A 23,574-nucleotide genomic window follows, 5' to 3' on the forward strand; every position below is an offset into this window, starting at 1 on the left:
TTTGTAGAGATGGGTTTTCACCATGTTTCCCAGGCTGCTCTTGAACTTCTGGGCTCAAGCAATCCACCCATGACATGCTCTGCTGGGATTACAGGTGTGAGCCACTGCACTAGCCAGAAGAGATGCTTTCTAATTACAGCAATTTTGATGTCAACAGGGGTTGGCAAAGTTTTTTTTTTTTTGGTAAAAGACCAAAGTTTTCTTTGGTAAAAGACCTTTGTGAGTCTGTGGCAACAACTTAAGTCTGCAGTTTTAACTTGAAAGGTGCCACAGACAGTGTGCAAACAATTGTGCATGGCTGTTTCCCAATAAGACTGTATTTACAGACAGTAACATCTGAATTTCATATAAATATGTCATAAATTATCCTCCTTTTGATTTTTCTCCAGCCATTTAAAATCACAAACAACATTCTCAACAAACACAGGCGGAGGGTACATGGACCATCGTGTGCCAACCCCTGATCTAGATAGGTTCAGTGGAATGGAAGTAAACTTGTTTTACAGGTGGAAGAAACTCAAAAGCAGGTAGAGGCACTGGAGGTCCCCTTGGCATCCTAATTCTAACCAAACACCCTCTTCATCAGATGATTTCCACTTCAACTTTTTAACGAATTGACGGTTTGCTTTGGATGCTCATCTTTGCCCAAATTTCCCTGAATGGTCATATTCACATTTAATGAATCACTTTAAGAAGTTAAACTCGATTGGCCAAAATAAACAGTCCCTCCTTAGAGGTTCAGTGAAGTGTGAGTCTCTAGGCAGCTAAAGGTGATGGTCCGAAGGTGGGAGCCAGAGCCAGAGAGACAGCCCAGCTGCAGAAGCATGGGCAGGGGACATGAGGAAGCCACTGGCCACTCTGACTCTCTGACCCTCTTCTCTTAAATGGTCACGAGAGTAATTCCAACTGTAAAATGTTGTTCTGATGACTGCAAGTAAATAAATATATTATACTTTATAATTTATGTATCTTATGTAAGGTGTCTAAAATCACTAGTTTTTTGTTTTGTCTTTTTTTGAGATGAAGTCTCACTCTGTTGCCCAGGCTGGAGTGCAGTGGCATGATCTTGGTTCACTGCAACCTCTGTCTCCCAGGTTCAGACAATTCTCCTGCCTCAGCCTCCTGAGGAGCTGGGATTCCAGGTGTGCGCCACCATGCCCAGCTAATTTTTGTATTTTTAGTAGAGATGGGGTTTTACCATGTTGGTCAGGCTGGTCTCGAACTCCTGACCTCAAGATCCACCCGCCTTGGCCTCCCAAAGTGCTGGGATTACAGGCGTGAGCCACCGCACCCGGCCAATCACTAGTTTTCTTAAGTGGACTGAATTAACTCTTCTTCTTGATCACCAACTCAGTTAGAACCTTCTAACTTACTTTCTTTAAAGTCCTGCAGGGTATAACAAGTGTCAGAAAAATTGTAGAGAAACTGAACTTTTATATATTATTCATTGCTGGGTGGTGGGGAGGAAGTAAAACGGTGCAGCCAGTTTGGAAAAGAGTCTGGCAGACCCTCGAAGGGTTAAACATGGATGTACAATGTGATCTAGCAGTTCTACTCCTAGGTATATACATAAGAGACATGAGAGCCTGTGCCCATGCTAAAGCTTGCACATGAATGTTCATAGCGGCATATTCAGTATAGCCAAAATGTGTAAACAACCCAAATGTCTATCAACAGATGAATGGGTGAATAAATGTGGTATATCATCCATACAATGGAATATCATTCAGCCATTAAAAGCAATGAAATTCTGATACATGGTACAGCATGAATACATTTTGAAAACACTGTGCTAAGTAAAAGAAGCCCGTATATTGCATGGTTCCATTTAAGTGAAATGTCCAGAATAGTGAAACCTATAGATGAGTGGCTGCCTGGGATTTTGGGACGGGGCGTAGGGAATGGAATAATAAATTGATAGGTTAAGGTGAACAAAGTTTATTTTTAGGTGGAATGGAAATGTTCTAAAATTGATTTTGGTGATGGACAATTCAATGACTTAAATGCTATTAAATTACATACCTTAAATTAGTGAACTCTATGGTCCAATAATTATATCTCAATAAAAATGCTGTTTAAAAAATCCTCCAGGAAATCCTACAACATGTCATGGAGCAAGTCCCAGCTCCTTAGCATGGTATCCCAGGCCCTTGGTGTGTGGTCTCTGTCCATCTCCCCAGATGCCCTTTCTCACCATCCCCAGCTACATCACACCACTGTCCTTACAGCCACTGTAATAAAGGGACATACATTCATCAACTAGATCAATCATAAACTAACATGTGCATGCATGTATTGAACGGATCTTAAGTGGATAATATCTTTGTACTGTTCTCAGCACTAGAAACTTAGCAGTGATGAGAAGATAAGACAGACCCTTGCTGGAAGAGTCAGCATTCAATGCCCTGCTTTCACCTCTTGACCTTTCTCTACCCTTGCTCTTTGTCCTGCTTCCAGTGACTCTTTCCTTTAGGTATATTTGCCAGCCCAACCCTATTCATCTGACTCAATTCGGCTCAACTGCCATCTCCTCCTACATGACCTGCTGGCCTTCTCCCCAAGGGAGAAGATGGTTCCCCACCTGTGTGTCCATGACAACCTGAGTCTACCTGTCACAGCAACATCCCTCACTGGACTGTTTCTCTCAGGGCAAGAACTCATTCTTTACCTCTCTATTCACACATAAGTTCACCATAGACATCAATGCTTGATACATGAATAAACAAATGACCATGTTCTATTCTTCCTCTGGCTTTGGGTATAGAACCAATACAACACTAAAACAATAATCATATGACCTCTCTCGCATGCTCTTCTGCTAACCTTCTGGGGGATTATTTTCCTCTGGGTTGAAAATCTCCATAATTAATTTCTTCTTTTCCAAACCAACAACTGGATTCTTGTTTAGTTCCTGCTTCTCTTGCAACTTTTGCCTCCTTTGACTTACCTTTTCTCCCTCACAACCTGTGGGTTGAAGTAAGGTCACCTCTGCCCCTGTCTCTGGCTATCTGGCCTTCAACGAACTCACTTTTATATCTCGGCTTTCAGCTCAGCTGTCCACCTGGCACAGGAAGCCTGTCCACCAGCAGAACCACACTGAAACATTATCAATGGTGGCTCCTAACTGGCTCAATGAACCCTCACCCTTCAGGCTTTTAGACACTTCTTGAAAGCCTCAAAACCTAGTCAAGTCCAAAAAGTTCTTGCCATTCATATATAAGTCAGTGAACCACAGAAATTGAAGTTTAGGGCTAGCGAACAAGTACTGATCCTTTCCATTCACCCTCCATTAAAGTTTAATGGATATCTTTTATCTATTACCCTTTCAATGTGATTGTATCTCCTTTAGACAAATGAGGATATTTCAAGCTATTGATTTCACGAATTGTTTAAATATTTCTCCTAAATTGACTATTTACAGATGTCTATAAAGTATCAGAACAATATTAGAACAGAAGGGGAAATTATTAGTAAAATTATATATGAGCTCAAAGTTATGCTAAAAACAAGGCAAGCTGAGTTTGAATTGTTAGTGATTGAAAGTATTACTGGACACATTCTGAGCCTGGAACCGCTATTGCAGAATCTTGGTCTTTCGGCTGCTTGAGGTCTTGAAACACCCCTTGTTGAGCTATGAGTGGCATGTAGCTGGGTCCTTGTCTTGTCTGGTCGTTGCCTAGGTACTACCAGCAATGCCATCATAAAAAACTCACTCAAATTTGCTTTAACATAATACAAGAATAGGGGAATCTGAGTGATAGGTCTACTTCTACATGTGTGTAAAATTTTTCATAAAACATTTTTTTTTTTTTTGAGACGGAGTTTAGCTCTTGTTACCCAGGCTGGAGTGCAATGGCGCGATCTCAGCTCACTGCAACCCCGCCTCCTGGGTTCAGGCAATTCTCCTGCCTCAGCCTCCCGAGTATCATAAAACATTTTTTAAAAAGCAACTTGGGCCAGGCACTACGGCTCACGCCCATAATCCCAGCACTTTCAGAGGCTGAGGCAGATGGATTGCTTGAGCCCAGGAGTTCAAGATCAGCCTGGGAAATGTGGGGAAATCCTGTCCCTACTATGTGTGTGTGTGTGTGTACACACATACTATGGAGCTGAGGTGGGAGGATAGCCTGAACCAGGACTGTGCCTCTGCATTCCAGCCTGGGCAAGAGTGAGACTATCACAAATAAATAAATAAGTAAAGAGATGACTCGATCACATCACCTCTGCTTAAAACCTCTGTGCCATCTTTGGTACTTGCAATCTGAATTCCTTTGGAAGTGGATGCAATCTGAACTCCTTCTGAGACTGTATGAGGCTTCTCCTGACCTTTCTTCTCTTGCCCAAGGTGGAAGCTACCACTCTCCGTCCTCAATCTGACACTTACCGCATTTGTCTTATTAGAAATATGTTTAAATATAGAGAAGAATTGGGTGCTCTCATCTTGGACTCAATCCAAGGTAGTTTAATTACAGAAGAGGCAAAGCAACACAGTATAGCAGGGGGAAATGCCCAATACAAGTGATAGCAATCATAGCTAATATTTCTCAAGCACTTTCTCTTACAAGGCACCATGCTAAATGCTTTGTACCAAATACCTCATTTAATCCCCACAACTAATACAGTAATATCCCCAAATCACCCAGCCAGCAAGCAGAGGAGACACTGAAAACAGGCAGTACATTTCCAGAATCCAGCCGTGGACCCCTGTTGCAAATTGCTTCCCTCTTCAAGGACAGGTTCTGTTAGCAGCCCTGATACCCAATGGTGGTTTGACCTTGGTGGACTGCTCACTTAATCCTTACGCATCTTCATTTTCTCACCTGCAAAATGAGGTGACCCAGAGAAACTCACAGGGCATCCTCTCCTAAAAGGCTGTCTTGACCAATGACCTCTACAGTCACCATGGCAGAGAAACTGTATGACAAACTGTCATTCCTAAAGTTCACATTGGAATCTGTTAGAAAATATGCGAAATATTTCTAATCCCTAAAACAAAACTTGGGAAGGCATCTAACGAGTCCATGGATTAGTAAATTTCTTTATAAATGTTTAAAGAATAGAAATCACATATAGTAAAATAAAGACAGCCGTGATCTACTGATTAGTTACATGTAAAAGGCACTGAGTAGGAGTCGCAATCAATAGGTCTTGCTTCTAAATCTGTCATTTTATTACTTTTTAAGTGTCATTTTCAAATATGACAGAGGCTTCAAGATATTTTTAAAAAATGTTAAAATATTTCTATTGAAATTACATCTTAATACATATTCAAGATATTATAATTCCTAAAATTATTCCTATTAATGTACTCAAAAATTCCAATGAAAATAGAAATGTGTTTGAAATTAAATACAGAAACACTTGACTCTCTAGAATAGATTTCTCCCTAAATTTTATTTTTAACTATTTGTAAATTAAATCATATTCTCCCATTAACTTCTAATATAAGTTCAGTGATGACTTAGCTATGAGTTTCTTATGGCTTTATGATGTCCATAACTTCCAATCTACCTAGTTGTAAATTCCTCGCCCTCTATCCCCACTAAAGTCAGCCTCTCCATAAAGTAGGTAAGGTGGGTATGTACACACACACACACACACACACACACACACACACACATATATATATACATACATATATAATGCATCAGAAAATTCTGCAATTCCTTCTAATCCTTTACCATAATAAACCTAGCTTATCGAGACTGCACAGGTATACATCACACATGCATACAGATATAAACAGATACCACAATACCCAATGTTCCACATTCAGTGTAGGTGGCAGAGATAAATGCCATTAAAAAAAAAAAAGTAACCTGATGGTACAGTTAAAAGTGTCTTGGTTGTTTTTTGTGTGCGCACGTGTGTGTGTGTGTGTGTGTGTGTGTGTGTGTGTGTGTGTTGTTCGAGATGGAGTCTTGCTTCTTTGCCCAGGCTGAAGTGCAGTGGCACACTTCTAGCTAACTGCAATGCCAGCCTCTCAGGTTCAAGCGATTCTCTCCTGTCTCAGCCTCCCCAGTAGCTGAGATTACAGGCATGTGCCATCATGCCTGGCTAATTTTTGTATTTTTAGTAGAGATGGGGTTTCACCCTGTTGGCCAGGCTGGTCTTGAACTCCTGACCTCAAGTAATCCACCCGACTTGGCCTCCCAAAGTGCTAGGATTACAGGTGTGAGCCACTGTGCCCACCCACGTCTTGGTTTTAAAGTCAAACAGATGAGGGTGTGAGTCTTTGTTCTGCCCTGTATTTACTCTGTGGCTTTCCTATGTAAGCTTGTTTCCTCACCTGAAAATAGCTTTAGTATTGAACCAAAACAGCCAAGATGGAAGGAAACACAAATTATCTTTGTGTTCTATGTTTTCTCAACAATACAGAATTATTTAAAATAAGCTTAGCAAAACATCTTTAATACTAAGTAGATACAGGGTGTAGGGGAACTCTTGAGTAAAAAGATAATTGCTACAATGTAATTTCACCTTTTATATACTGCTCAATAGCCAGAAATATTTTACTTTAGTGTTCTTCATTACAGATTGTCTTTAAACGGCAAGTTATTAAAATATGCTTTAAATAACGATTTCATATGCAAAGAAATTAAGTATGAAAGAAACTGAACAGTACCTTTGTAAAATTTCATCTGTGTAAATTTCTAGTAAGGGCTTTCAAGCTGTATCAGAATTTTCTGTGGGTACCATTAAGTGGCCTCCTTAGTGGTGAATGAGGAACCAGACACACTTATAGTACTTTACATAATTACAGGTGTGATCCACCTTAAGCAGCACCTTCTTCTATAGAGCCTGACAAAATAGGACATTGGGGAAATCTGTTTGCCTCACAATGATCTCGAGCATACAAATGTTTTAAAACAGCTGGTGCTCCTGGCATGTAGAAAATATGATTCAAATTGCAAATTGCTTCTAGAGAATTTATCTAAAAGAACATCCACTCCTTACAGACTATCACGGGAGGCCAATCCTTGCCAGAAGTGAAATTTATTCGAACTTCCACAGTGGGCAGTGCTGCTGTGGTTTCTGGCAATAACAAAAGAAGGGTTAGACTCCTGACCTCATTCAATTTTCGTGATTAAATGAGTGCACCGCACATTAGATTGGCAGGATTAGCAGCATAAAATTAGGCACTACAACATTGTCTTCCCCGTTGAAGAATGCTTTGAGGGTAAATAATCCTATCAGGTGATATGTGAGCATCCATACATAGCTACTTGGAACATTCCGAAGTGTGTGAGGCCATGGAGATGATGCATGTTTCAAGAACTATGTGCTATAGGTTAAAATACGTACCTGCCTCCATTGACAGGGAACACCGCGTTGACCAGTGATGGCACTCATAATGACATTTGTCAACACATTTTGAGTATGGACATTTACCTTTCCTTACTGTAGCAGCATTTACAGATACTAATTTAAATAAACTCCCAAGGTTGTGAAGGCAGCCCATTTGGGCAGCAATTCAGTCAAGAGAGCAACCGACATTTAATAAACATTTTAATAAACATTTTAGCCTGCATCTCAAGCTCTATTTCATTACATGGGAAAGGTCTGGCTTTGGGTCATCTGATTAACCCATTTGTATTCCATAGGTATTGACGTTATCAGCTGATGTAGTAATCACAAAAATCGAAACACCTGTCAGTATGTGCCTCTCAGAAACATATCCCCACCCTACCCCACTCCCCACCCCATCTATCAGCAGTGGCGTTCTTGTGTTTTGTGTGGGCACCTTCCTCCAGTCCCATCCCAGTTTTCCTCTTGAATATCCGGTGCTGTCCTGCACAGTCTCTCTTGAAGTTTAATCAAAGAAAACGATAATGACGCTAGTAGGACTCTAATTTTGAAAAGACATTAGCCAAGTCACAGTCATTTCATTACTCTGCACTTCAGAGGCAGACTAAGAATGGGAAGGATCCTAGGTAATGTTTGTTCTTCCAAAAGGAACAGCAAAACCTGCCTGGCTGATGGGAAAAATCTGCCTGCCCAAGCAGGTGTGCGGGTCAGGCATGGAGATGAGCACCAGGCCGGCCAGTACCTAAGGCTTTCAATGCAAAATCTGCTGCCTAAAACTTTTCCATGACCTCCAGCGGCCCTGAAGAGCCTGTTCTGTGAGCTGCTCGGGAACCGCCTGGAGGCTTGCGCGAATGCTCTGCCACACAGGTGCGTCCACAGCTGCAGAGGCTCCTGCCTGGGCCGCGCCGGCTGTCCCAGGCTCTGGGCTCCTTCCGCCCAGAGTCGCTGGCAGCCGGTTATCCCTTCACTGTCTTGCTTCAGATTGGATTGCCAGAGCTCTGGCTCGCACACGCCCAAGCTCACCTGGAAAATGCCGCTGCGCGCCCCTTCCCCCACCTCTCCCCATTTTGGCCTTTGGGCATCATTCCAGCAGGGACCAGCAGCCGCGCTCCAAAAATCACAGCCATGTTTTACTCTAAACAGGCATCATTCAACAACTCCACAAGTCTCTAGGGCGCTGGGCGCCGCCGCCAAGCCGCCTCTCCAAACTGATGCCACCCGAAGGAAGCCCACGTCCGTAACGCAGCCCAGCAAACCCTGTATCCCAACGTATGACCAGCATGGGGCAACAGTTAAGAAGCTCATGGAAAGAAAAAGCAGGAATAAGATCCTTTGCCCCCAGCAAATCCCCTAAACCTCAGCTTCCCAAGTGAAAATCCGACTTGCTCTTTTAAGTGTATCAAAACCCTCATTTTGGGGACCACATACGTCAATGGGAAATGCAGGGTGCGAGCCCGGGTTGGGCTCGTGGGTGGCACTCTGCAAGGTGCCCAGCGGGCGGGTGTCATGTCTGGGTGGAGAGCGGATGTCCCCACAGTTCTCCAGGCGGCATACGCCGGCGGGGCCCCCAAACTGAGACGGAGCCACCTCCCCGCCTCCAGCGCCCACCGCTGCCGTCGCCCCGACGGGCCCCGACACTCACCGTCCCGGGCGTCCTCACCGCGACTGCAGTTGCTGCAAATGTGTTTAATCTCCTTGCCTAGTTGACAGTGGATCACAAAGGACACGTTGTTGTTGTTGTTGGGGGCGGGCTCCTTCAGGGGCTTCATCCTCAGCAAATAAAAAGCTTTCTTTTTGGATTTCTCGGCACTCGCGCCTGGCACCGCGCCTTCCCTGCAGCGCCGCAAGCGGAGCGCAAACCTCCTGGGTTTCGCTGAGCGCGTGGGCTCCGCCATCCGGTCCCCAGGCGCCCGGGGTCGGGCACTGCTCCGACCCCCGCGCGCTGCCACTCGCACCCCTCTGCCCCGCCAGCATGCCCCCGCCCCGCCTGCGCCAGCTGCTCTACATTTACGCCGCCGCGGCGGGGCGGGTCCGGGAGGGCGCCGAAAGGGTCTTGACCTCGCAGACCTCGCTGCCGGAGCCAATCCGAATCCCAAGGCCAGAGGAGCGGGTGCGCAGGGCGCTCCTCGGTCACACCTGAGACGCTCCACTCCCACCTCTCCCCGGGCCCCACGTGCACATCCTCCTCTGGCCGCCCCACCCCTCCGGAAATCTCAGCACCAGCTACTGAGAACCAGCTGGGTTTGCAGCTACCTTCACTCTCAAGAGCTCCAGGGCGGAACGCCAACCCCCTCCCCCTTTTCTTCACGCCTAAAGCTGCCGAATGAAAGCAAAATGTTTCGCAGTGGAAGTGCTGCGCCGGGAGCCCTCGGGTGCAAGCGCCCCTCCGGGGCCACAAGAAATTACCCTTCTCCGGCGGGTCCAACCCGCAGCCCTTGACTTTCACTGGAGCAGACAACCTGTTACAACATAATTGATGTTTTCACCTCCCATAGAAATGCTCCGACCCGAAAGAAGATTTAACGCCAGGGTCATTAAGAAAAAGAAATGCTGATTTTATCAAGACTCAGAACAATTTGCGAGTTTGGGATTCTCGCCTAATTTGGCCAAATACTCTCCAGCTGTTTTAGCACAGTGATTAAGGCTTAACAAAGCGTCATCCACCAGGATTTCCAAAGGGAGAACAGTGTTTTTTCTTTTTATTTTTCTTTTAAATTGTTTTTAGAGATGGGCTCTCACTCTGTCGCCCAGGCTAGAGTGCTGTGGCATAATCACAATTCAATGCAGCCTCGAACTCTTGGGCTCAAGCGATGCTCCTGCCACAGTTTCCTAAGTAGCTGGGATTGCAGGGAGAATAGTGTCTTAACAAATCATGCAGAACAAATCAAGGCTCAATAACTTGTAATTATTATTCTTCAGCCATGGATTTGCCTTATTAAAATCACACTATTTCCAATAAACCACCATTCACACAACAATCCTCTATCACCTTTTAGAGAACCAAGGCTTAGAGAAGCCCCATATCACAATCACCTTCTGTACTTATTTTAAAAATATAGATTACAGAGCCCCAAATCCTGATATTCTGGTTTAGTAGGTCAGTGCAGTGTCTAGGAATCTGTCCCTTTAACAATCTCCCTCGGTGACTTTGATGCAAAGCATACATGGAGATACAGATGTTTACAGCCAGGTGTGTCTGCCCCCAAATCTGTGTTCTTTCCAGCCTACTCTGAGTCACACGCTCGTCCTCTTTTCCAGCCTACCAGAATAGTGTCAGTTAAAGAATGCACTGTCATTATCGTTGTTTCTAGGAACTTCCTCAAAGCTAATTTCACAATTCCCTATGACTCCCTCTCCCATAAAATGCAGTTCTTTGCTAGTCTCTCCTCCAACTGGGCAAATTCTACATGTACAGTTGCCTCACAGGTAACAGGGTCAATGATCAGCTGAGTATATTAGATTACTATATTACAAGAGGCTTCTGCTCACTCCAGTTCTACCCCTCTATCATCTTTGATATTTCTTATCTGTAAAAAGTTCTGCCCATATCAGCATGATAAGAGAGAGCTTCATGTTCATTCTGTAGTTAGGCAAGTCAGGTGTCCAGTGGCCATTGCCTCCCCTAGAGGGGAAACATAGAATGCAGGTCTCTGTAATTAGATCTCGATCCCTCTTGGTGCCCATTGAGGGCCTTGGCAACTGCCCCCCTTTCGCTGGATTATCAGCCAGGCCAATCACAGGTGAATCCACTATGTCTGCTTACGTCAGATTCACATCACTCGCTCCCTAGCTAATTATAAGCCTTATCTTAGAGATGACAAAGGATCTGTTTGTTATACTGGCTGAGTGCACCAGGGAATTTACTGCATTGTGCTCTGAGCAAACATTTGTTATTCTCTTTTTCTAATCCTTGGACCCGCCCCCCAAACTGTCACCCCTTAACTCCCTTCTAAAAAGAGGAGGTTGTGTTTTTACCAGCAAATTACATCTTTCCTTAAATGTGTATTTTAAATTGCATGGCTTTTCTGCCTTACTCTCTGCCTCGCAGGTTAGAACGGTGGACCTGCAGAAACCCCATCTGACCTTATTAAAGCAACCAAGACTGAAGCAATCTTTTATTCCCTTGCAGAATACTAATGGGCTCTGTGTGTTTCTATCTTAATTGGCCAACTGGCATTGTGATTATATCATCCAAAACACTGACACAGCTGCCAGCTTAGCCTCAAATATTAAAGGATGTGCCCTGGGCTGCAGGGGTCTTTTGTTCAAGTTAAGAGTATAAAAGGCATAAAGTTTACCTGGGAGAGCCATTTTCCTTGTTTGAGGATCCATCTTTCTTTCTTTCTTTTTTTCTTTTTTTGAGATGGACTCTTGCTCTGTCGCCCAGGCTGGAGTGCAGTGGTGCAATCTCGGCTCACTGCAACCTCTGCCTCCCGGGTTCAAGCAATTCTCTGTCTCAGCCTCCTGAGAAGCTGGGACTACAGGTGCCCACCACCATGCCCTGCTAATTTTTTTACATTTTTAGTAGAGGCAGGATTTTAACATATTGGCCAGGCTGGTCTTAAACTCTTGACCTCATGATCCACCTGCCTTGGCCTCCTAAGTGCTGGGATTACAGGCATCAGCCACTGTGCCCAGCCAAGGATTCATCTTTCTAAACTGTCCTCCCTGAGTTTGCAACCTCTAAAGGTGCTTGCTATCCAATATAGTATCCACTAGCAACATGTGGCTGTTTACATTTAAATTAATTAAAATTCAATACAATTCAAATTCATTTCCTCAGTTGTACTAGCCACAATACACATGCTCAATGGCTGCATGTGGCTAGTGGCTACTGCGTTGGGTAGGGCTGATTAAAGAACATTTCCATCATCATTGAAAGTTGTATGAGACCATGCTGTTTTCAGCAGATGTGTGCATTTTAGTGTCTCAGGCTGAATTCAGTAATGATTAGTTGAAGTTTCAGAAGCTAAGAAGTCCCATCTCCTATTGTTACAACTGAAGGTGTGTGAAGAAGGACCTAGGATGGATTATAGCTTAGTGCAGGCAGCAGTTTGGAAGGTGGTGGCTGAATCTGGCAGCTTCCAGCACCACCTCCTTGCCTCAGCAGGCAACGGAGCTGATGTGCACACTGTCCCGCATTTCCTCTTGACCCTGCCCTGCTCTGTACCCTGAATGCTGCCTCAATGAAGACTTCTACTGGAGTCCATTATTATTATGTCCTTTTAGTGTTCACGATAAGCCATGTCCTTTACAGAGTATGTATTTGTCTCAGCCCAAAAAATTATGGTTTTTTTTTTTTTTTTTTTTTTTTTTTTGTGATGGAGTCTTGCTCTGTCGCCCTGGCTGGAGTGCAGTGGTGTGATCTTGGCTCACCACAACCTCTGCCTCCTGGGTTAAAGCAATTCTCTTGCCTCAGCCTCCCAAGTAGCTGAGATTTCAGGCATGCCCCACCACTCCCAGCTAATTTTTGTATTTTTAGTAGAGACAGGGTTTCACCATGTTGGCCAGGCAGGTCTTGAATGCCTGACCTTATGATCCACCTGTCTTGGCCTCCCAAAGTGTTGGGATTACAGGCGTGAGCCACGGCACCTGGCCAATTATGATCCTTATAAGTATGGGTCAGTTTGGCTGCTGTTGGTAATCATCTCCCTGCATGGATAATGGAAGAAAATGGTCATCCTACAGCATTCTGGAAAAAAAAATGTGGGATTTTCTTTTACTCTTAAAAGGAGAGAAAATATTGAAAAGAAGGACAATCCTGAGCAATTACTTATAATGAGTTTCCAACACTAGGCCTGTGTAGCTTGCGTGGACTTTTTACCTAAATGATCTAAATGAGGATAAGACATTTCAAAGTGTTCAAATTGATTACAATGAAATGCCTCCAATCATTGCCTGAAGTATTTGCTAGCAATAGTAAATCACTTTGCTCTCTGGGTAGAGGCTATCCCCTTCTCAAGTGCAAGCACTAGTAATGTAATTAAAGCATTAATTAAAAACATCATACCGAAGTGTGGGCTAGTAGAAAACATTAATTCAGACAATAGAACCCATTTCACAGCAAATGTTATTAGAAAATTAACCCAAGTCCTAGACAGTAAATAAGAATACCATATCCCTTAGTATCCATCCCCTTCAAGAAAAGTAAAAAGAATAAATCAAACTCGAAAGAGTCACCTAACCAAATTAGCCCCAGAATCCCTAATGTCTCCTTATTGCCTTGTTAAAAATTAAAACCGCCCCTCAAAAAGATGTTTATCCCCTTATGAGATGCAATATAAGCTTCCTTATTTACATTCCACTACTGATGTCCCTACATTTGAAACCAAAGATCGATTCCTCAAAAACTATACACTTAGCCTATCTTCCACTTTCTCTTCTCTCAAAACCGAAAGTCTCCGAGCACAAGTGCCACCCCTAGAGTTCCCAGAACATCAACATCGACCTATAGATCACGTCCTTATCAAAAAGTAGAAACAACGCTCAAACCAGCTCAAGAAAAACCTGCTCTGTGCTCCTAATTACTGAGACTTCAGTCCGAAGAGCAGAAAGAGATCACCGCACCTGTGTCAAAAGAGCACCACCACTACCTTCAGAATCATAAGCCACTGTTCCAAAGTCAAGTACCAAATTAAAGCTAAAAAAAAGCTTAATTCTTCTGTATCTTTTATATTGTTTATCCCTCTTCCCTCACTCTGCTGCTAGCTACTTTGTTATTAGTATAACTAGGTCTGACTCACCCCAAACCATTGTTTTTGATGCCTGCTTTGTTATACCTTGTAAAAATTTAAAAGACCAAAGACAACTAGCTTCTTCAGATAAGTATCTCCACCCTAGCCCTCTAATCTCCATAGGTAACCCTAGTTCTAGCCATTGTAATAATCAACAATCAAGACACCTTTCATTTACTCCCACAGCTTAGCAACCTTGTAATAAAGACTATGTCCTTTAGACCATCCAATAGCAAAGTTAAACCTCTGCAAGAAAAGTTTGCATCAATCGAAAGCCCCTCCTCCATTTTCCCAAAAGAACTACTACCCCGATTGCCAATCTCACCAATGCAATGGTGAGATTTCTATCCTGATTTCTATTACTACCTCTACCTCCACTGACCCTAGGCCGGCCCTCAGCGGCTTCTACAGTATAAAGGCCACTATAAATAAGAAAGCTCCTATAAGTATTTTTAAAATACACATTATTCCTCCTCCTCCTCCTTTCCCACCCCCAATAGTTTCAGCTTTAAACCAGATACTTTTTATTCCTGTACCTAATGATAAGACTAAAATGTCCATTGTAAAAGTAAATGATCTAAAACAAATCTTTGCAATTAAGACAAGATATAAAAATACAAATGCCTAGCTAAAATAGATTTACTATTCCGTCCACACCCTGAACAAAAGCGACTGTTACCCTTGTGAGCACAGCAGGCCAGAAGCCCAAATTTCCCCCTTTCTACTTAAATAGTCTCTCTATCAACCAGGCATAAGCCGTATACTAGTGCTTTTCCAAAATCCCACAGCCTAAGACAATAAATCATGCCAAGGTCTCTCTCTGCTGTTCCCAGAAGTTGAACACCATGCGAGTCAGCCCTCAGAAGCCATTCAGTCTCTGCCTCCCAATGTCAAGTTTACCCCGTGTTTCTCAGGACAAGAAAACTTAGCATTCCTCAAAGACATAAAAAGATGCAAATACCTTAAGCCCTTCCAAGAGCTTATCCATCAGTCTCCCCTTAGCCATCCCCAAGCAGATGTATAGTAGTATTGTGGCAGGCTTTTACCAGATACTCTGCCAAGTAACTAGAGCAGAACTTGGGTGTGTAGTAAAGCCAGAAAGAAAAAAAGGAGAAGAAAGGGGGGTGAATACTGGGAATTAAAGGATGAAAGGTTGAGCAGGCTGTTAGAAGAGAAATCTTGCCATATCTTAAATCCTGTGATTACACTCAGTGTCTCTTAACTGTATGACAGTCTCTTTCCCACCCCTTATTTAGGACACACTTAACTTGCAGATCCCCTCCTTGAAACTTGTTTGGTGCCCTAAGACCTCACCACCCAAAACATGACCCGAAGGACCAGCAGATCCCAGGCAACTGACAGCTTGTTAGAATCACAGCACTTCAAGCTCTCGCCTAGAATCTGCATTTTAACAAGACCTCCAGGTGATCTGGATGCACACTGAGGTTTCAGATGCACCCTCTAGAAATCAGCCTACCGGAAGAACACATTTTCATTTTAAAGTCATGGATAGGACTCTTGATCTCATGGAGCTTGAAACTTAATGGGAAGGACCAGACGTGGTGATGGAGATTTACACCTGTGATCTCAGCACTTTGGGAAGCTGAGGCAGGTGGATCATCTGAGGTCAGGAGTTTGAGACCAGCCTGGTCAACATGGTGAAACTCCATCTCTACTAAAAATACAAAAAAATTAGCCAGGCGTGGTGATGCGCACCTGTAATCCCAGCTACTCAGGAGGCTGAGGCAGGATAATCGCTTGAACCTGGGAGGCAGAGGTTGCAGTGAGTCAAAAATCTCGATATTGCACTCCAGCCTGGGCAACAAAAGCAAAACTCCATCTCAAGTTAAAAAAAAAATTAAAGGGAGAGTGCACTCAATACAAGGACATATAAGAATAACAGAAGTCACCCAGCTGAAAACATGCGTGCAAATTTGTAACCAGGAGTTGCCCCAGAGATCTATGCCTTTATCATTGGGGGTGTGGGGTGGGCCATTTGTAAAGGGAGTTCTGCAGTGGAAGAGATGGTGTGTATGCAGAAGGCATCCCCTGGGAAAGTTGATCTGAGGCAGTAGGGGGCAGAGGGTTGTGGTGGCAGTGTAGGGTGAATGCAAGCTCGCAGACTAGGAGTTCATGGAGTGGGGAGGTCAAAGATGGGCAGCCACTGTCCTGGCAGGACCTGTTACGTCCAGTAAATTGAGTTTCCCAGAAGACCTCACCATGAGGGGGATGTGAGGGCAACTGCAGACCTTGAAATTTCCCAAGCGTGAATGTGAGAAGCCGTGTGTGATCTACTGTGAACTGAGGCTTTGTTCTGCTTTCTGCTTGCCTATGCTCCTCCCTATTTTTAATGCCCAGCTGTCATGAGGTTTTAAAGAAACAATCAAAATTAAGGGTAGAAATTTAGAAATGCTCACCAAGGTGCTTTAACTCTTATGGAAAAAGACAGTAGAAATACAAAATGTTAAGGTCAACACAGGGCAAAGCAATGGATGAATACTCAGAAATTACTACAGGTATTTAATGTAAGAAAAGATTTTTATAAAAATCTTGTTTTCCTTCCTCAGTATTTTTTCTTTGATTTGAAGTCAAGCTATTCATTCCATTTCTGCCCTGCTTCTGTGTCTCCTTTCTTGTCCCTATCTGCCTGAAGTGGGATGAATGGTGTCCTCCTCTCCCAGAGATATGTTCCCGTCAAATCCCTGGGACATGTGAGTGTGACTTATTTGGAAAAAGTGTCTTTGCAATTATAATTTAAAGTTATAGATCTTGAGATGAGGAGATCCTAGAGTTATCTACATGAGTAGATAGACTTATTTAGACTTATCTACATGAGTCCTAAATCCAATGGCAAGTGCTTTTCATAAAAGGCACACAGAGGAGAGACACACAGACAGAGGAGGAGATGACAGTGTGAAGATGGACTTGGAGATAGGACTGACGCCGCTGCCACGGGAATGCCAACAGTCACCAGAGGCTAGAGGAAGGCGAAGAGGGATCTTGGCCCACCTTCTGAATTTCTTGTCTCCAGAGAGAATAAATATCTGTTGTTTTAAGCCAATAACTTTGTGATAATTTATTACACCATCCCTAGGAAACAATACACTCCCTAAATGTTAACAATTTGTGATATTCTTATTACAAGAACAGCATCTTGTTTTTCCAGGTTTGCTCTAAACGTTCAGTATGTTAAAACCAGCACTGCAAGCTCATCTACAAAGTGCAGATTAAGAACAACGTTAAAAATTACTTCCAAATGATTCATAGACACGAAGGGTGCGCCACTGCTGCTATGTGTGTGTGTGCGCGCAGGCCCGCGTATGTGTGAGTTGTTGTTTTTGGGTATTTTTTTGGTTTGAGTTTGTTTGTTTTTTGCAGATACTAAACTGGAAGTATGGAATGGAATAGAAGAGGAGCTATAGCTTCCAGGCTGTCTCATATTTGATATAATACCTTTATATTCTGAGCAAGGAGATGTGATCAGAGCTTGCTGGGAAAGGCTAGTGAAAATTCTTTAGGAAGTTTAGGGATATGTAAGTGGAAGTCATATTCGGGGCCTGAGCACTGGTCCAGGTGTATGAATTGTTTATGGCTGGCATCTGTTCAATAGATTTCTGACTCTTGCACATCTAGTTATTAAATATTTTGAATGTCACCCCTGATTGACGATCTTTGATTGCCCCGCAAGTGAGGCTTTTCCACCACGGTGCTTTTCTGCCAAATGTGTTTTGAAGCCGAAAGCGAAAGTTCCTTTGGCTTTAGCTTTTCCTTTATTATATCTGGATCCAATCTGGCAGACTTTTGGTATAAGCTCCAGGGAGAGGGTAGTGGACAGGGGGTTTAGAGAAACCATTTCATGTCTCTGCTTTTAGAACAGGCATTCTTAACAATCTAGTTGAAACATCTAAATGTGTGAGCAGTTTTTTGTGTTTCTTGTGGGGTTTTGTTTTTCATTTGTTTATTTTAGCTGGGGTTTGTTTCCCTAAAACTTTGAATAGAAAGCAATTTTACTTCTGGGCTTGTGATAATTATGCTTACTAAGAGGATTTCTCTGTGAAAATTATTCTGTGAACACTGAGCAGCATGATGAGAAGGGAGATTGGAATCATTTTAGATAAAACAGGTGGAGAAAGAGGTGATTGAGGGAGAACTATCCAAAGTATGATTCCTGTAGTTTTTTGACTGCAGCATTATGTTGGAAGGCTGCTTTTTCTTCTGCATAACCATTGATGAGAAGGGGGCTGGGGTAGTCTCTTAAGTTGAAAACAATAAAAAAAAGGGGACATGGATGAATCTGGAGAACATCATCCTCAGCAAACTGACACAAGAACAGAAAATGAAACACCGCATATTCTCACTCATAGGTGGGTGATGAAAAATGAGAACACATGGACACAGAAAGGGGAGTACTAAACACTGGGGTCTATTGAGGGGAAAAGGGGAGGGCCAGTGGGAGGGGGAGGTGGGGAGGGATAGCCTGGGAAGAAATGCCAAATGTGGGTGAAGGGGAGAAGAAAAGCAAAGCACACTGCCATGTGTGTACCTACGCAACTGTCTTGCATGCTCTGCTCATGTACCCCAAAACCTATAATCCAATAAAAAATTAAAAAAAAAAAAGGGGACCTTCTCTAAAACAGGTCATGTTTTCAGAGTGAGTATCATTGTTGTGGCCATTACAGAAAAAAGATCTGGTCTGGTGAAGATTTTTCTGCAAGGTCTTGTAACATGGAACATCTTTAAAGCCTGTATTGCTAATATCCAAGGAAGACTCTCATTCTAAGTTAAATAATTTAGGATGAGATATTGCTGCTCATGTCTGGGGAAAATACAGGGGACAGATTAGGTAGAGGATGAAAATGATCAGAGACTAGTGAGACTTCTAGTTGTTCCAAAGTATTCAGTTTCTTTACATTTTGCTCCAAACTATAAATCCCATTCGAAATGAGATTTATAGACTGATAAACATAGCTTATGTTTTCTTTTTAAAATCATTCTCTTTTTTTGGCAGATTTAGACACTTCTAGATATTTGTCTTGTAGAAATAAAAGCTCCAGAACATAAAGGTGTTATTAAGTGTGATTATAAAATAAAGCAGCTGGAAGTTTAGCAATAAAGGAATGACTGCATAAACTGTGGTATATTTATAGCATGATGCCACTAAAAAGAATGAGCTAGACCAAACAAGTTGACTTGGAAGGATTTCCACCATTTATTGTTAAACGAGAAAACTGAAGTTCAGAGAACTGACCATGATATGATCTCATTTTTGTGAAACAAGTATTCTAGACATTACAAGTGCCTTCCAAATGTTTCTGCCCTGTTGTCTTCAGGTACATGGTAGGATTCCAGTTGGCACAGCCAGCACCCTTTGTGAGTGGGGCCATTCCAACCTATTAATGATAGCTGAAGTTCTAGACAGAAGCTACTGATTTCCTTTGGGTTCTGAAGTGAGGCACCGATGAGTCCAGACTACCTAATGACCCACAACTGTCCTGTAGAGTGAGACACACACTTGTGTTGTGTCACACTGCTGAAATTTGGGAGTTCTTTTTATACAACACAATCTAGCCTATCAAGACTAACAAAACAATGAGAAGTTGTATGTGTGTGTATCACATATCACCTTATTTGTGTATATATCACCTTATTTAAATATAAGGTATATATGTATCACCTTATTTAAACATCACACCAACATCGTAAGATGGAAGTAGTATTTTCATTTTACACTTTATAAAACAGAAGTTCAGTGAGGTTAAATGAATTTCCCAGGTCACATAATCAGCATTTGGCCAGGTAGAACTCTGAGCCAAAATGGGTTTTACAGCAAAGCGTACCTTTCTGTCTCCAAACATTCCACTGATATTCAGAAAGCGGATAGGTAGTTTTTCTTCAGAGGACCCTTAGCACTATTTTAGGACAGAGCATATGGCATCATAAAACACAAGCAGGAAAGGTTATCAGACTACAGGCGCGGGACACAGAAACCTTCGCTGCCATGCAGAGCATCGCTGCTGGTGGTAAAGAGAACAGGGATAAAAATAGGATGCATAGGTTCTTATCTATCATCTGTATTAGCAGAGCCCTGCTCTTTTAATCTTTAAAACAGACTGCAGTTGTGTACTGGCTGATGTGACCCTTTGAGGGCTGGGATTTTTATATACACTGTGTTGAGCCCCTCGGGGCTGCTTCACAAAAGCTCACCATCAGTTTATGATAATTGGCCTTTAGGACAGAATCCCAATTTTCTGTACTGAGCAGGTGCAGGAACAAGGTAATAGGATAATGTAACATTGACAAGAAATGGAGAGTGGAGTGGCCCTTTTGTCAAGTGTGAAAACTTTAGTTACACATGCAACATAATTATGGGGGGTGGGGTGGGGAGGGAGTTGTAGGTAGCCAGCTCTGGGAAGATTTTAAGTGGATGTCACTGGTGTACTAACATGTGACATGCAGTTGATTTCTTCCATGGAAAATACGATGTCTAATTCACTGAGGAAAACATGGAATACGCTCTAAGACTTGTGAAGTGAATGGTCAAAGGAACATCTCTGCTTTAACAAGCCAGGTTGTATCTTGATCCCAGCACTCCAGGATCCTGTGATCTGAGTTTCCAAAACAATTTTTTACAGTACAGAAGCCATGCTGAAGAGGAAGGATATTTATATTTATACATTATATTTCAATAGCGCTTTTCCTCTGTGATTCATATTATATCTATGCAAATTAATATTAACAGCTTGTAGCCATTTTACATGTAAAAGCATTGTCGTCTGCAAGAATTGAAGGGTAAATCAAAAAGCTAAGAGGAGTGTAAAGAGAGCTCACATTCGATTGTGTTGTTGGAACTTACGGGTAGGAGAGCAATACATTGCATGTATGTTGTATAGATGCACATGGATATATAGAGATATATACTGTATGTAAAGAGAGAGTATATGTATATGCTCTATATACTCCATACTCCATAGAGATATATTCTAAGTTCAAGATCAGCCTAGGCAACAATGAGACCCTGTCTAAAAAAAAAAAAAAAAAAAAAGAGAGAGATTTTAAAAACCCATTTAGGTTCACAGCAATGAGTTTGCAGGGAAAGATCACCACTAGGGGAGAAGAAGGAGATGGATGTATCATTTAGTGAGCATCTGGTATACCTGAGAAACTGCTGGGCTTTTTATTAATAAAAAATGTAAAGATATTCATTTGTAAAATATATTTAATAAAAAATATATTAATATATTACAAGCAAATGTTGCATAGTATTGTATATTTTACATAGATTTTATATTTTTAACTGTGAATTTTATCACTTAATGCTTACAATGGTTACAAGACTTGAGGTGTTTCCCTCATATGGAAAAATCTAGAGAGAGGAAGTTGCACAAAGCTATATTGCACAGATGTGGCAAAACCCACATCTGAAATGAACGCAGGTCAGACACAGCCACTCTCCACCATATCATGCTACTGTCCAGAACTCTGCACATATGGGAGAGGCAAGAGGAGGGAGAGCATTAGGACAAATTGCTAATGCATGTGGAGCTTAAAACCTACATAAGGGGTTGATAGGTGCAGCAAACCACCATGGCACATGTAAACCTTTGTCACAAACCTGCATGTTCTGCACATGTATCTCAGAACTTACAGTAAAAAAAAAAAAGCTATATAAAAAAAGAGACTATATCGACAAAGGACTAATATTCAAAATCTACAAAGAACTTAAATAACTCAACAGTAACAACAACAACAAACAATAACCCCATTAAAAATTGGGCAAAAAACACAAACACATATTTTGCAAAATAAAACATACAAAGGGCCAAAAACATATGAAAAATGCTCAACATCACTAATTAGAGAAATGCTAACTAAAATCACAATGAGATACCATCTCACATCAGTCTGAATGGCTACTATTAATATTAAAAAGTCAAAAAATTAACAGATGTTGGTGATGATGCAGAGAAAAGGGAGCACTTATACCCTGTTGATGGGAATGTAAATTAATACAACCTCTATGGGAAACAGATGGAGATGTCTTAAATAACTAAAAACAGATCTACCATTCAATCCAGCAATCCTACTACTGGGTATATACACAAAGGAAAATAAATCATTATATTAAAAAGATACCTGCATCCCTATGTTTAGCACAGCATTAGTCATAATAGCAAAGCTATGTAATCAACCTAAATGTTCATCAACAGACGACTAGATAAAGAAAATGTGGTAGATGTATACACACAAAGGAATACTACTGAGTCATAAAAAATGAATGAAATCATGTCTTTTGCAGCAACCTGGATGGAACTGCAGGCCACTATCTTAAGTGAAATAACTCAGAGACAGAAAGTCAAATACCACATGTTCTTACTTATAAGCAGGAGCTCGACAGTGGTACACAGGGACATAGAAAGTGGGAAAATAGACACTGGAGACTCAGAAGAGTGGGAGGATGTGGGAATGAGAAATGAGAAGTTATTTAATGGGTACAATTACTGTTAGGGTGATGGCTACATTCAAAGTCCAGGCTTCACCTCTCCATAATATACCCATGTAATACAAAATGACAGTTGTAATTCCTGTATGTGTTTAAATTTTTTTTAAAGAAGCCTCAATGAAGGCAAAAATATCTTTTTAAGGCAATCTAAAAAAAACATTACTGGAAGACTTCCTAAAGATGAAGAATCTATCTATCTATCCATCTATTTATTTATTTATACTGAAAGTAAATCTATCTTTTCAGTTTATACATTATTTTTAAAGTACTGAAACAAATAATCTTTCTATCACAAATCTTGTAATTTATTTTTAAAAACATGCTATTTTTCTTGGCAGTCAGCAGGTGATGAAAACAGAATTATTAAACTTTGACAAAAAGGATCAATCCTTAGACAAAGTCTGAGTTATGAAAAAAAAATAAATGACACATTCTGAATCCATGGACAACAAATGAACGTGTATTTTTACCAAATCTAATGCATATAAATAATTTAAAGGAATCTTGCAAAAATTTTAACTATGTGAAGTCCTTCCAGTTTCTCTTTTGTTAGTTCCCTTTCTCTTTCTTTTCCCAAACTGGCAATATGTCAGGGAGACCTGGAGCTCTTGGGTTAAAATCCTCTGATTTCATGAAGACAAACCTTTAAATCTGTCCATTTCTTAAAGGCAAAGAAGCTCTACCATTTCTACTTAACTAAATCCTAATCTCAATTTTACCTTAAATATGAAACACACTTGTTTTGCACGCAAGGTAAATGTATAGGCACTGATCCATTACCGAAAACTGATGTTAAAAGTTTAGTTCTCAGATATACTTCAGGGTTTTAACGCATACAATTTACAAGCATAACCCCTCAAGCTTCTCTGCTAATACATTCATGAGCCCAAAGAGGGCATATTATAGTTTTGCATATCAGATCAGCTAGTTTTACTTAAATCGTGCATATTAAGACAACTGGGAACTGTTTATAATATTTTATACACAATTTGGGAACTATTACCCATCATTACATTCATTTAGAGTTGACTC

The 23,574-nt window shown here is 41.7% G+C and overlaps 1 protein-coding gene across 27 annotated transcripts in view; it reads right to left on the minus strand.

The window, feature by feature from the left end:
* Nucleotides 1–23,574, minus strand: part of PHACTR1 (phosphatase and actin regulator 1) — a 586,860-nt gene that overhangs the window by 269,762 nt on the left and 293,524 nt on the right. For 3 of the 27 annotated variants that reach the window (XM_035294897.3, XM_035294888.3, XM_035294895.3), the window contains exon 1: nt 8,951–9,571. The exons of the other annotated variants lie outside the window; for them this stretch is intronic. In XM_035294897.3, the coding sequence (XP_035150788.2) occupies nt 8,951–9,203 (253 nt within the window). In that variant the 5' untranslated portion in view covers nt 9,204–9,571. Of the gene's footprint in view, nt 1–8,950; nt 9,572–23,574 lie in introns of those variants that run through there. 27 annotated transcript variants of the gene reach the window in all.

The sequence above is a fragment of the Callithrix jacchus genome, chromosome 4, assembly GCF_049354715.1.
Source record: "Callithrix jacchus isolate 240 chromosome 4, calJac240_pri, whole genome shotgun sequence".
Classification (NCBI taxonomy): domain Eukaryota; kingdom Metazoa; phylum Chordata; class Mammalia; order Primates; family Cebidae; genus Callithrix; species Callithrix jacchus.